General features: G+C 41.8%; 1 protein-coding gene across 5 annotated transcripts in view; it reads right to left on the bottom strand.

The window, feature by feature from the left end:
* Nucleotides 1-7,323: 7,323 nt before the first annotated feature.
* The window catches only part of MSL3 (MSL complex subunit 3), a 43,180-nt gene continuing 35,318 nt past the window's right edge, over nucleotides 7,324-15,185 (bottom strand). For 2 of the 5 annotated variants that reach the window (XM_030572794.1, XM_030572754.1), the window contains exon 14: nucleotides 7,324-10,272. In XM_030572794.1, the coding sequence (XP_030428654.1) occupies nucleotides 10,173-10,272 (100 nt within the window). In that variant the 3' untranslated portion in view covers nucleotides 7,324-10,172. Of the gene's footprint in view, nucleotides 10,273-12,923; nucleotides 13,013-15,185 lie in introns of all 5 variants that reach the window. The other 3 variants (XM_030572747.1, XM_030572774.1, XM_030572764.1) reach the window with 2 other exon arrangements.

The raw sequence follows: 15,185 nt of genomic DNA, 5'->3' as shown, positions 1-15,185 counted from the left end.
TTCTCCTCCAGTTTTGTGCAAAGTACTTTTCCACAATGAGGGATTCAGGTTGTTCCATTTACTCTTTTTGCCGGACTTGCATCGAATTGGATGAAGTTTTCGATGGGAAGGTTTGCGGTACAGGGTGGACTGCTGGGTCACTTCCAGAAAGAGAGAGAGAGAGAGAAGAACGCCAAGACACAAATTGAAAACCTGGCCTGGCCATATGAGAATGGACATTTCAACACAATTCTGTTTTGTGAAAATATTGAAAAGATTTGTCTTTCACTCCAATGTAACATGAAAACAAATTACAAAAGTTGTTGCTTACTTTAATTGTTGTCCTCCAGCCAGCTCTATTTCTGAGGAAAAGAGTGTGACACACAAGATTGCTGTTAAAGCCTGAGCTAAATTGCCTGGCCTATTACATGACATGAGGCAGAGTTATAGAACACGTATTCTTGTCAGCTGGCAAAAGCAGTAATCTATCGACTCCAGTGGCTACTAACATTAGTGTTACCTTAGCTTACAAAATTGCCTTGCATTTCTCAAAAATCATCTCTGTGTTTCTCATTTTTTCTAAATTGGATAAACACATTCCGTAGTTTGTCTCTAACAAGCACTTTCTTTGAAAACACTTGTTATATGATAGCATCTGTGAATCTGATTAATGTACAGTTTTTATTTCTGTTATTATTCCAGATCACTTAAGAAATTTAACACTACTAGTTCCAATATGCTGCTCTTGCTGAGCCCCGCTTTGCTATCTTACCATTTATAATTGTTCTCTATTTATTGTTGTTCAGCCAATTTTGTACTAAAAACCAAAATTATGTTTATTCGAACAATATCATTTCAGCTTAATTAGACTCCCATGTGGTAACCCATTGAACCTCTACAGAAATCTAGCTAGGTTATGTCCTTTATCTATTGAAATTGTAATTGAATCAAAGAAGCAATTAAGTTTGGCACATGTTTGTGAACTCATGTTGCCTACAACTCATCAACCTACGTGCCTCCAAGTACCTATACCATGACTACCTTACTACTTATTTAAGCATTTTACATCATAAATGAGAGCTTAGTCTTATTGGTTGGAAATATTTTTGAGCTCCTAAATTAGTCTTCTAAATAAATGTTTTAATTAAAAACAATGACACAGAACTCAGATACAGCATGACTCACTATAATGACAACTGCATGCCTTTACATATTTAAATAGATATGCACACAAATCAATTTTACTAACAGGAGAAATCTTGTACTTCACTTCTCATCTTATCTGTTTCCAAATTAGGAAGGAGAGAGAAATGTCAACACCTGCATGTTCATGATACATTATAAAAGCTTGAAACAGAAGTAGTAACTTATTGACAGCACTTAAGAGTAAGTAAAAAATAAATACACTTCACCTCAAAGCTTCTAGCCACACATCCACCCACAGTTATTCTAAACATAAAAAATATTCCTCTCATAGCATTGACAGACATCAAGATATCATCAACATTAAGCTATACACCGTAGGTTGACCAGATGTATCCTTTTTCCATTTGAATATTATTATACCAAAATAGAACTTTGGTCTAGGTGTAGGGATGCTGTATAATTATTACTGCATGATTACACAAATCAATTAGGCAATATCTAATGGGCGGGGCAATATCTAATATCTAGTGGGCGGGCCATTCACTCAGGCCAGGTCTTTATAAAGCTGGGCACAAGCAACCAGGGAGCTTAGCGAACAGGAGCTGCTAACAGGGAGTTTTGCAAGGGAGTTCTCCAGGTGAAGGAGGAGCAAATACAGCATCTGTGGGGTAAGTGACTGTCTGCAGTGTGTGTGTTTGTGTTTGGGGGTTACTTGCTGTGTGCTGAGCTTGTGTTTGTCAGTCTGTTTGTCTGTTGTGGTGGTTTGTTTGTTTGAAGGACCCTGTGCTGTAGCTGGCAGTTGGAGGCTGAGCTACCAAGGAAGGTTTGAAAGCTAGAAGCCTCTGGTAATTGGCTGAGCCTTAACCAGTGGGCGGGGTATTCACTCAGGCCAGGGCTTTATAAAGCTGCGCACAAGCGAACAGGAGCTGCTAACAGGGAGTTTCACAAGGGAGTTTGGAAGGGGAGTAGGAAGGGAGTGGGGGTCCCTTGTCAGTCTCATCTGTGACCCATTGGTCCCCTGAACCTATAAACCAAGCCACATCCAAAACCTTTCTGTTTAAAGCAGAGCAGAGCAGACAGGGAGCTGCAGATGGGAATTTGAGAGAGTTTGACAGAGGGAGGCTTACGATGGTTAGGAGGACCCGCAACACCTGTGGCAGCACTGCTTCTGTCTCTTCCACCTGCGCCTGTAGCCAGACAGAGCACCAAAGCATGGATGCTTTTACCCAGATTCTGGTGTGGGTTTGCAAAGACTGTAACTTGCAATTTCCACTTACTGATATCCAGGCTGGGGGTGGCATCCAGTGTGAAAGGTGCCTACTGGTGGAATCTCTCAGGCAGCAGGTGGGAGAGCTACAGGAGGAGGTGGCTAGGCTGAGGAACATCCGTATCCATGAGCAATTCCTGGACAGTATCCATGTGGCAGCTGACGTAGCTGTCCCAGCTCACAGGACTACTGACATACCAGTGGAGGAGGAGATGGCTCAGGGTGGACACTGGCAGCTGGTTACTTCTGGCAGCAGGCAGTGCTCCACCCCTGCTGCGAACCCTCCTGCTGTGGTAATAGATAACCGGTACGCTCTTCTTGATACAGGAGAGAAGGAATCACCCCCAACAGTTAAGGAGGGGAAGCCTCGTACCCCTAAGGCGGGGAGGTCTGCTGCCACCACTGATAATAAGAAACGTAGGGTAGTGGTGGTTGGAGACTCTCTGCTGAAGGGGATGGAGACACCCATCTGTCGCCCTGACCGTTCATCCCAGGAAGTATGCTGCCTGCCAGGGCCTGTATCTGAGATGTTACAGAGGCATTGTCGAGGATTATCTGGCCTTCTGACTACTACCCCATGCTACTCATCCATGTGGGCACAAATGATACTGTGAGGTGTGACACTGAGCAGATCAAGAGTGACTACAGGGCTCTGGGAGTATGAGTTAAGGAGTTTGGAGCACAGGTGGTATTCTCTTCAGTTCTTCCTGTTGAAGGTAGGGACCCACGCAGAGACAGATGCATCGTGGAGATGAATGCCCGGCTGCGAAGATGGTGTCGCCAGGAGGGCTTTGGCTTCCTCGACCACGGGATGCTATTCGAGGAGGGACTGCTAGGCAGAGATGGCGTTCACCTTTCGAGGAGGGGAAAGGCCATATTTGCGCACAGACTGGCTAACCCAGTAAGGAGGGCTTTAAACTAGGGTCAACGGGGACAGGTGAGCAAACCCCACAGGTAAGTGGGGAACAAGACCTGGAAGATGGGTCAGAAATAGGAGGGAGCATGGGCTATAATGGCAGAGAGAAAGGAGGGTCAGGGCAAAGGTGGGAGGCAAGATCAAACCAGTATCTTAGATGTCTATATACAAATGCAAGAAGTATGGGTAATAAGCAGGAAGAACTGGAAGTGCTAATAAATAAATACAACTATGACATTGTTGGCATTACTGAAACTTGGTGGGATAATACACACAGCTGGAATGTTGGGGTGGATGGGTATAGTTTGCTCAGGAAGGATAGACAGGGGAAAAAGGGAGGAGGTGTTGCCTTATATATTAAAAATGTACACACTTGGACTGAGGTAGAGATGGACATAGGAGATGGAAGTGTTGAGTGTCTCTGGGTAGGCTAAAAGGGGTAAAAAACACGGGTGATGTCGTGCTGGGAGTCTACTACAGGCCACCTAATCAGGTGGAAGAGGTGGATGAGGCTTTTTTCAAACAACTAACAAAATCATCCAAAGCCCAAGATTTGGTGGTGATGGGGGACTTCAACTATCCAGATATATGTTGGGAAAATAACACCGTGGGGCACAGACTATCCAATAAGTTCCTGGACTGCATTGCAGACAACTTTTTATTTCAGAAAGTTGAAAAACCTACTGGGGGGAAGCTGTTCTAGACTTGATTTTAACAAATAGGGAGGAACTCGTTGAGAATTTGAAAGTAGAAGGAAGCTTGGGTGAAAGTGATCATGAAATCATAGAGTTTGCAATTCTAAGGAAGGGTAGAAGGGAGTACAGCAAAATAGAGACAATGCATTTCAGGAAGGCGGATTTTGGTAAGCTCAGAGAGCTGATAGGTGAGGTCCCATGGGAATCAAGACTGAGGGGAAAAACAACTGAGGAGAGTTGGCAGTTTTTCAAAGGGACACTATTAAGGGCCCAAAAGCAAGCTATTCCGTTGGTTAGGAAAGATAGAAAATGTGGAAAAAGACCACCTTGGCTTAACCACAAGATCTTGCGTGACCTACAAAATAAAAAGGCGTCATATAAAAAATGGAAACCAGGTCAGATTACAAAGGACGAATATAGGCAAATAACACAGGAATGCAGAGGCAAGATTAGAAAGGCAAAGGCACAAAATGAGCTCAAACTAGCTATAGGAATAAGGGAAACAAGAAGACTTTTTATCAATACATTAGAAGCAAGAGGAAGACCAAGGACAGGGTAGGCCCACTGCTCAGTGAGGAGGGGGAAACAGTAACGGGAGACTTGGAAATGGCAGAGATGCTTAATGACTTCTTTGTTTCGGTCTTCACTGAGAAGTCTGAAGGAATGTCTAATATAGTGAATGCTTACGGGAAGAGGGTAGGTTTAGAAGATAAAATTAAAAAAGAGCAAGTAAAAAATCACTTAGAAAAGTTAGATGCCTGATGAAATGCATCCTAGAATATTCAAGGAGTTAATAGAGGAGGTATCTGAGCCTCTAGCTATTATCTTTGGGAAATCATGGGAGATGGGGGAGATTCCAGAAGACTGGAAAAGGGCAAATATAGTGCCCATCTATTAAAAGGGAAATAAAAACAACCCAGGAAACTACAGACCAGTTAGTTTAACCTCTGTGCCAGGGAAGAAAATGGAGCAAGTAATTAAAGAAATCATCTGCAAACACTTGGAAGGTGGTAAGGTGATAGGGAATAGCCAGCATGGATTTGTAAAGAACAAATCGTGTCAAACTAATCTGATAGCATTCTTTGATATGATAACGAGCCTTGTGGATAAGGGAGAAGCGGTGGATGTGATATACCTAGACTTTAGTAAGGCATTTGATACGGTCTCGCCTGATATTCTTATAGATAAACTAGGAAAGTACAATTTAGATGGGGCTACTATAAGGTGGGTGCATAACTGGCTGGATAACCGTACTCAGAGAGTAGTTATTAATGGCTCCCAATCCTGCTGGAAAGGTATAAAAGTGGGGTTCCACAGGGGTCTGTTTTGGGCATTACTTAGCCAGGAACCAAAGGACCATCTTAAAAAAAAGGGGAGTCTAGATCTTTGGTACAAAGTGTGAATTTCACATGAATTTCAGCACAATGTGTATATGATGATGAGTCCCTTTTCACCTTCATAAAGACTGGAACTACATTTGCCCTTCCCCAAATCACTGGTTATCTATGGTTAATAATAAAAATGCCCATTAGTTGTACAGCAGTTTCAAGAGTTTTTGAATCATATGAACCCTTGGCTTTATCGTCTATCCCAGATGATGATAAAATAGTAGACTTTTTGAAGACACTCAGGGTATGGCTACACTTGAAATTTCAAAGCGCTGTCATGGCAGCGCTTTGAAGTGTGAGTGTGGTCGGAGCGCCAGCGCTGGGACAGAGCTCTCTCCCGGCGCTGCACGTAAACCACATCCTGTACGGGTGTAGCGCGGCTCCCAGCACTGCAGCACTGATTACACTGACGCTTTACAGCACTGTATCTTGCAGTGCTCGGGGGGTGGGAGGGGTTCACACCCCTGAGTGTAAGTTGCAGCGCTGTAAAGTGCCAGTGTAGCCAAGACCTCATACTTGCTATCTGGCCAAAATGCGTCCAGTCACCATCATCTGCATCTTACACCTCATTGTCAGGAATTGCAGTTGAATCTGTAGGACTGATCTTATTTCCCCTCCCCCTATCCCAGTCACAAGTTTTCCTTTACAGTCCTTCTAAATATTTATGTACATTTACAATAAATTACCTAGCGATAAGGTGGGTAAGGTAATCTTTAATTGGACCAACTTCTGCTGGTCAAACTTTCAAGCCACACAGAGCTGCTTCTTCCTGCGAACAATAAATTACCCAGTTATTTGCACAGACAAAATTGGCAAACAATATGCTTCTTCCAAGTTCTGGGCATTATTTTTTTCATGTCAGCCTTTGTCCTCCATTTAGAAACACTGTCTTTTTGGTTGTTCTTGTTTAATATGGTGATACAAATGGACATCTGTAATAAGTTTGGTGCAAGGCCAGAGAAAGGATTTATAATTAATGGGGCTCTGTAACTAACAGGATCCAAATACCATTAGCCGCAAGCAACTACAGGGCCTCAAGTCAGCCTGAACTGTTGATGTACATAGTATGTGCTTGGTCAGTGACAGAAAGAACAAGTTAGTTCCTGTCTCTTCTGGATTCAGTAATAAGAGGATTAAGACAATACCATTAGGTAACTTATTTTCCCCTTATTCTTATAAGCAAAACAAATTGAAATATTCAGGAGGGAGTCAGGAGCAATATGAACAATATCACCACTATGTCAGTGACTCAGAAGTGTCACAATGTCATCATTTCCTTCTTTCTAAAGAAGTATAATTTTGTGCTGATATAGTATTTACCTATACATTTTCCGCTAGACATTAATATTCACTGCGAGCAACTTTAAATCATAAAAACGTATTATTTGCTCCATAAACTATAGATATATCCTTTTGGCATAGGTAGACCAGTATATACAGTACAATTTGTTTAAGCAACTACTTCTTATATGAAAAACACTCCTATTGGAAGCTGAGTTACGTCTCACATCTGTTTGCATCAGAAAAACTGCAAAGAGTGTGTGTTGAATTTAATGGCATACTGCAACAATGCAGTGTTAACTCACAATTTTATTGCCAATCTTGTGATACTTTCCTAAAGTCCCAGTTCTTGGAGGCTCATGGTTAGCTGAAAATCTCAGCTCTTATTTAAAAAACAAAAAAGTTTCTAACGCTCATAGTTGCAAAGAAAAGTGTGAAAATGTCACCCATGTATGTCTTAGAGACTCAAAAAACCAGAAGGTAAACATCATGCTTTGTAAACCAATCTCACGCCTTTTTGGGGAATAACTCATGACTTCAGAATGATTGAGGTTGGCAATACTGCATATATATTGTGTGTGTCATATCATCCATCTGTCACTGAGTAAAAGCCTTATGAAATATTCAATTAGCTGCTGTTTATATCAATTGTACATTTCAAAAATTTTTATTAAAAAACAGATATTTAATGCCAGAGTAATTAGATAACTGTGCACTAGTCACTTACCCACAGTAAAAATTATAAAATCCATCTTAAACTTCGATTAAAAACGAACAATTAGTAAAACTACCTCCTACTCAGCCACACATGAGATCTAAACATAACCAAAGTGTTTCTGTTGGGAGGATTTTCTTTTTAAAAAGCAGCCTACAACACATATTATAAGTAACCAAAATGCTCACTAACCTTCACCTATAGCAGCTTCTTCAGTACCACTATAATTAAACCATAGGTATAAAAAGATAGCCTGCAAGTCTCTCTGCTCCATTTGAGGAATCTGGTAATGTGGCAGAGTGCTCATAAACATATTGCTCTAGATGAAGAAATTTTGTAGGAAGATTTGCAGGTTGCCTTTAGTGTTATACTCAACACAAATCAATGAATATTTCGACCAAGCTCACACATGTTGCAGCAGATTTATAGGATGCAAGAGTCTGTTTTTATATCTAATGGTGTAGAGGTAGCAAGATGGGGGGAAATTGGTTACTCATGAAAATGAGTTCATACAACTGGTTTGAACAAGGCACAATGCATGTAGGTACTACCTAAACTGCTTCTCAAATCACTGAGCAAACTGAATACAGACATTAATAAATAGTCATGGCATGCATAAAAATGTCACTGTTACAGTTAAACATAACCATGCAATAACGTTTAAATTCTACTCTCAACCTGCCCTCTTATTCTTAGGCATTGACAGGGAAAAAACACTCTGCCACAATGGAGAGGATTAAGGATGGAGTTTCAGCGATATTCTAAGCTTAATATCTTGTTAGACATTAATATTTGAATGGTATTTACCACCTACTATATCAAGTTTATGACAGTGTTCCATATTAAAGAGGATCGTGAACTACTCAGCTTGTACTGTAGATTCAGAATCTCTACAGTTTTGGAATGGAGACTATGGCCTGGGAAACTTGGTACTACAGGAATACAATTTAAAAAATAGCACCACTAAATGAATCTTTAGAAATAAGGGTCTCCAAATCTCATCTTGGTATGGATCCAAAATGAGTGCAGCTACCCTGACATTAAGACTCTGTAGAAGTTTTTCCTTTTGCAGTCTCTCATTCACTAAAACCAAGGTCACTCTACCTTTTCAGTTCAAGGCTCGAACATGCCATTCCACTCTTGACAAGTGACATTAACTGGTAATGCAGTGCTATTGTAGCCATGTTCGTCACAGGATATTAGAGACACAAGGTGGGTGAAGTAATATCTTTCTCATCCCAACAGCAGTTGGGTCAATTGAAGAAGTTTTCAAGCTTACACCAAGCTCTTTCTTCAGATCTGGGTTACTTCTTACAGAATATATTTGTGATTTACATGGAAAGAGATGGTTTTACTAACTCCAAGACCTGCACGTTCAAGTGGGTTCTTTTTGGCTCCAGAATCACAGGCAATCATTCTATAATTGGGGTGCTTCAAGGGAATAAGGACTGACCAGTGATTGGGGCACTAGCCCAGGACATAGGAGACCTAGGTTTAATTTCCTGCTCAGGTTTCTTGTGTTTTTGGGCAAGTCATTTTCCTCTCTCTGCTTCAGATTCCCCATCTCCAAAATGGGGATAACAGCACCTCTCTGCCTCACAGGAGTGTTGTGAGGATAAATACATTAATGATTGTGAGGCAATCACAGAAATGGAAGTACCCAAGATAAACAGTTAATTCTGCCAAGTATGTATTGTCAGAGGGATGATGGATAACAGAATCCAGCTCATTCTCACACAGCTGCATGAGTTTTGCAGTGTTAAAGAGAGTAAAATTTGTCAGTGGAAATCTAAGATGTGCCTCTGCTTTACGGACAGAAATTGTACAAAAAGGTGCCATTTTTACAGTCACAACTCCCACCTCCCATTCTCTACATAATAATATTTAGTGAAAATATTCAATGAAAGCCCAAACAAAACCCTGTTGTTGAGATCATCCACCCAAATATCACACCTTCAATTATCAACCAGTTTCTTTATTAAGAAAAAAGTTTGCCAAAGTAACTGCTGTCACTTTATTCACTCTATGCTTACTCTGTGAGAACCTGTTAGAACATCCTGTTTTTTAATGCCTTTAGGAATCATTCACAGACATGGATAAGATGAATCACTGGTGAGGTCTGCACTCGTAACTGTGGCAACCTACTATGGGAAAGACAGATGCTTTTTAAAAAGAAAAATGAAAAATGTTGCTTGCTTTAAGCCACAGAAAACTACTTCCTTGAGTCACAGACCATGACAATAAAATCGCTATGCAATTCTTCCTCTATATGCAGCACTCTTTCCTGCCATGACTGTTTCACAAAATGAAGTGTGGGTTCTGTGTGTGACACGAAATCCACAGGATGCCAGTTATGCATTCTTCTTACACGAGAGTGAAGCCAGTTTTACTTTTCATGCTGAAAACAGTTCATGTTAAAATGAAAGACAGCATGAGGTAATTGTTTTCATGAAAGCGTCCCACTGCTAATGCACCTGCTTCCCCCCACCCCCACTTCTTAGTAAGAGCTTTATGCAGTCCTATGCATTAGAAATCAGTGCAGGGCTTCTTCTAGAAGTGCAGCTTACATGCAACACTTGGAGCAATTCAGAATGCAATCTTTGCATGGCTCTGAAACAAGAAGTGGTCCATCTCTGCTAATGAATCCAGTAGTCATAGAAGCGACTCCTTTTTTCCTATCTGAAAAAGGCCATTCAAATTCCATTTCATCTTCACCTCGTAGCTATGTGGCAAAGCAGCAACAACCATGGGCTATGTACAGCAGATTTATTGTTCAGTAAAAGCTTCAGTAGATTGCCCGAGGATTCTTGGTGCTGTAGTAAGCCTCACATGCAGCTACATAAGCAGACTCTGGGAAGAAGTCATCATGATATTCGGCTAGAAACCTGAGAAGAAAGCACACAGATTAAAATCGGACAAAGACTTAGGTTTAAAGATGCAGTAAAATAGGCTGTGCAATTCTCAAAGCGTTTTTTAATCTTAGCAAAGCATGTGCTGATGTACATAGTCCTTCATGCACAAGTTTCAAAGCTTAAAAGGTGCTAAAGTCTTACACACGCAGTGTAGAACACAGCCTTTCCCCTCATACTTTCAAATCTAAAGGAGATTGAAGGAGTTTGCTCAAGCATCACCAAAAAAAACAGCTGGGATAGAGACTATGTATGGAAAATTTCAGTGCAAAACAAAAGTTTCAGGAAATAAGCATATGAAAACAAGGGGATATTGCAGAAATGTTTTCGCAACTGTAACTGTAGCAGACACCACCTCTGCCTACTAGGTACTTTCACCCATATTTATTTTAAATGGAATCTGTAGCTCTACACAGATAGCTTTTATTGGATATCCAATAAAACCGTCAGCTCAGCTTACACCCTTGAAAGTAAGTATAATCCCATTTTCTTTCCTCCTGTGAGCATTCATAGAATATCAGGGTTGGAAGAGACCTCAGGAGGTCATCTAGTCCAACTCCCTGCTCAAAGCAGGACCAATCCCAACTAAACCATCCCAGCCAGGGCTTCGTCAAGCCTCACCTTAAAAACCTCTAAGGAAGGAGATTCCACCACCTCCCTAGGTAACCCATTCCAGTGCTTCACCACCCTCCGTGTGAAAAAGTTTTTCCTAATATCCAACCTAAACCTCCCCCACTGCAACTTGAGACCTTTACTCCTTGTTCTGTCATCTGGTACCACTGAGAACAGTCTAGATCCATCCTCTTTGGAACCCCCTTTCAGGTAGTTGAAAGCAGCTATCAAATCCCCCTCCCCCATTCTTCTCTTCTGCAGACTAAACAATCCCAGTTCCCTCAGCCTCTCCTCGTAAGTCACGTGCTCCAGCCCCCTAATCATTTTTGTTGCCCTCCACTGGACTCTTTCCAATTTTTCCACATCCTTCTTGGAGTGTGGGGCCCAAAACTGGACACAGTACTCCAGATGAGGCCTCACCAATGTCGAACAGAAGGGAACGATCATGTCCCTCGATCTGCTGACAACACCCTTACTTATATAGCCCAAAATGCCGTTAGCCTTCTTGGCAACAAGGGCACACTGTTGACTCACATCCAGCTTCTCGTCCACTGTAACCCCTAGGTCCTTTTCTGCAGAACTGCTTCCTACCCATTCGGTCCCTAGTCTGTAAGAGTGAATGGGATTCTTCCGTTCTAAGTGCAGGACTCTGCACTTGTCCTTGTTGAACCTCATCAGGTTTCTTTTGGCCCAATCCTCTAATTTGTCTAGGTCCCTCTGTATCCTATCCCTACCCTCCAGCCTACCACTCCTGCCAGTTTAGTGTCATCTGCAATCTTGCTGAGAGTGCAATCCATGCCAACCTCTAGATCATTAATGAAGATATTGAACAAAACCAGCCCCAGGACTGACCCTTGGGGCATTCCACTTGAAACCGGCTGCCAACTAGACATGGAGCCGTTGATCACTACCCGTTGAGCCCGACGATCTAGCCAGCTTTCTAGCCACCTTATAGTCCATTCATCCAGCCCATACTTCTTTAACTTGCTGGCAAGAATATTGCGGGAGACTGTATTGAAAGCTTTGCTAAAGTGAAGGAATAACACATCCACTGCTTTCCCCTCATCCACAGACCCAGTTATCTCCTCATAGAAGGCAATCAGGTTAGTCAGGCATGACTTGCCCTTGGTGAATCCATGCTGATTGTTCCTGATCACTTTCCTCTCCTCTAAGTGCTTCAGAATTAGCCCTTCTTTCATGGATTTTTAATTCACACACAGACATTGACCCGTCACTCCCACACAGGAATGGATTTAAGGCCAGGCAAGCCAGGCAATCACCTGGGGTGCTGGGCTCGGGTGCTCTTTTTGCTGTTAGTGACAAAAGGGAAAATAGACTGTTTGAAGTAAAATGTTTCAGGTATTCCATATGTGGATTCATTTTTCACTAATCTTCTACAACGTTCTGGACCTTTGTAAAAATCTCATGGAACCTTCCAGACTTTGAGAAATACACTTTCCTCAAACCTCCTACAATGTTGTCAGCCATGCCCCTGTGAGTATATAAGGGGTGGGGATTTGCCAGTCAGTCAGCAAGATATAAGTCAGCAAACTGAAGGAAAATGAGAGCCCAACTGCAATATTGTGATCCTTGTTTCATTGTATAATTGTGAAAGTATACTTGTGTTTTAAGACATGAAGACAGAAATGCCAGAGATATCTATCAAAACACCTATCTACACAACAATATAACAAATACTGTTACTTCTTTTGCCATGCTTAACACGTTTGATGACTTTCTAAGGCTGCGGAACATAGACTTTTGCTCCCTACCATTGTCTGTTTTCCTCTGTAAGAAATAATAGATGCCCCCGAAGAAGCCTTGAGGAGTTCAGTAAAGGAAGTGAAAAGCTCAACTGTAATCCAGTTTGCAGCAACAGGAAAATTTGATGGGAGAACATCTGAAGCAGAACATAGACCAGGCTTTAGGCAATACCGATTGTCCCAGGGCAGAAGAAATTGAGGAGCAAAGTGTAAATAATGGAAGTCCTATTACTAAGGAATTAACAGCTTTACCTGAAGATAAGGAATGAAATGTGAGGAAAGTGATGGAGAATCATCCAGTTTTCCTGGCATTGTAAAGGAGAGTGATGACAAAGAAGAATCTAGTTTACATGAAAAGGAGAGAAACAATAAAGAATTAGCCTCGCATGATGACAAACGGTAGTGAGAAAAACCTGCACACTACAATCAATACATTAGATTCTGCTTTATGGTCAGTGATCCAAATGCTGCTGATAATGATAATACAATTTTGAACAGGCCAAGAAAAAAAAATTGAGAATATAACATTACCAGCAAATGAGTAGAAGCAACACTTCTCTAAGTCGCACTGAAAGAGTGCTTGAGAATGGTGAGAAACTGAATTGGTGTTAGCTACTCAATACCAACGGACAAAACGTTCTGGTTTTGTTACAAAAGAATTGACAAGAATGCCAAGTCACTGCTTGCACTTTCCGATTACAATCGCTGGCATAATTTAGCTGATTCTCTGAAGCAACATGAAAAGTCACCTAACAATTTTACAGCTTACGCCAAATGGATGTCAGTCAACTCTAGACTCAAGCTGAATAAATGCACAGATGCAGAAAACCTATGCAACATTAATACAGAAACCCAGCATTGGAGGAATGTGCTCAAGCGTCTGATCTCAATTATCCTCTTCCTGGCAAAGAATAATTTGGCTTTCCAGGGCTGGCCAGATAAGTTGTTCACTGAGCATAACGGTAATTTCCTCAGTTTGGTAGAGCTCCTGGGGAAATACGATGATGTCATGCGTGAGCACCTATGTATAGAAGTTTGTAAAGAAGCTATGGACTATTACTGCAGCAAAATTATTCAAAACAAATTGATTGACCTTATGGCAAGGAAGGTGTTTGATGCAGCTCAGCAAAATGAAGTACTATACCAAAATAATGGACTGCATTCCTGATATTAGACACTGTGAAAAGATGTTTACAGTAAGATTTGTTGTTGAGGAGGAAGGCTATAGCCAAGTAAACGAATGCTTTATCTGTTTCCGGTCTGTGGATGAGTACTGGAAAAGACCTAGCAGAACTGTTCATCAATGTTTTGAATAAAATAAAGCTTCAGGACTGCTGTGGTCAAGGCTACAACAATGGCATGAACATGAAGGAAGAAACAGTGGCATCCAGACAAAGGTCCTTGTGCTGAATCCAAGAGCTTTCTTTCGTGCCTTGTAGCTGCCATTCTCCCAGCCTAGTTGTGTCAGATGCAGTGTTATCTTTAGATTCAGTATCCCTCTTCAGAGTACTGCAAAGGATAAATATCTTGTTTTCAGCATCAACTATCAGATGGAAGATCCTCACAGACGTTACAAATCTGACCATGAAGTTGATAAGTGGCTCTTGCTGGGAAAGCCACATTGACAGCATAAGACCAGTGAGCTACCAAGTGACTGAGGTTTACAATGCCTGGATGGAACTGGTGCACTCGAGTAAAGCTGAGGCCAGAATTCAACAAGGCACAAAGCTAGCCAAACCAGATCACTGACTTCAAATTTCTGGTCTCAACTGTGGTTTGGATGATATCCTGTTCCAAGTAAGGCATTACAAACTCAGTCAATGGACATGACAACTGCTACTATTTTGATGAGAAGTTGCCTTGATTTTGTTGTGGCCTACAGAGAAAACCTGCCTTATGAAAGGAGACTCATAGACTCATAGGTCAGAAGGGACCAATCTGATCATCTAGTCTGACCTCCTGCACAAGGCAGGCCACAGAACCCCACCCATCCAATTTTATAACAACCCCTATCCCAGGATCGAGTTATTGAAATCTTCAAAATTGGTTTGAAGACCTCAAGCTGCAGAGAAACCACCAGCAAGCGACCCGTGCCCCACGCTGCAGGGGAAGGCGAAAAACCTCCAGGGCCCCTGCCAATCCGCCCTGGAGGAAAATTCCTTCCCGACCCCAAATATGGCGATCAGCTAAACCCTGAGCATGTGGGCAAGAGTCACCAGCCAGCACCCAAGAAGGAATTCTCTGCAGTAACTCAGTTCCCATGCCATCCAACATCTCCCTGCAGATCATTGAGCAGACCTATCTGGTGGTAATCCAAGATCAATTGCCCAAATTAACAATCCTATCATAACATCCCCTCCATATACTTATCAAGCTTTGTCTTAAAGCCAGGAAAGTCTTTTGCCCCCACTACTTCCCTCGGAAGGCTGTTCCAGAACTTCACTCCCCTAATGGTTAGAAACCTTCGTCTAATTTCAAGTCTAAACTTCCTAATATCCAGTTTATACCCATTCG

Source organism: Gopherus evgoodei, chromosome 1, assembly GCF_007399415.2.
Source record: "Gopherus evgoodei ecotype Sinaloan lineage chromosome 1, rGopEvg1_v1.p, whole genome shotgun sequence".
In the NCBI taxonomy this organism is placed as follows: domain Eukaryota; kingdom Metazoa; phylum Chordata; order Testudines; family Testudinidae; genus Gopherus; species Gopherus evgoodei.
This window is presented reverse-complemented; position numbering and strand designations above follow the sequence as displayed.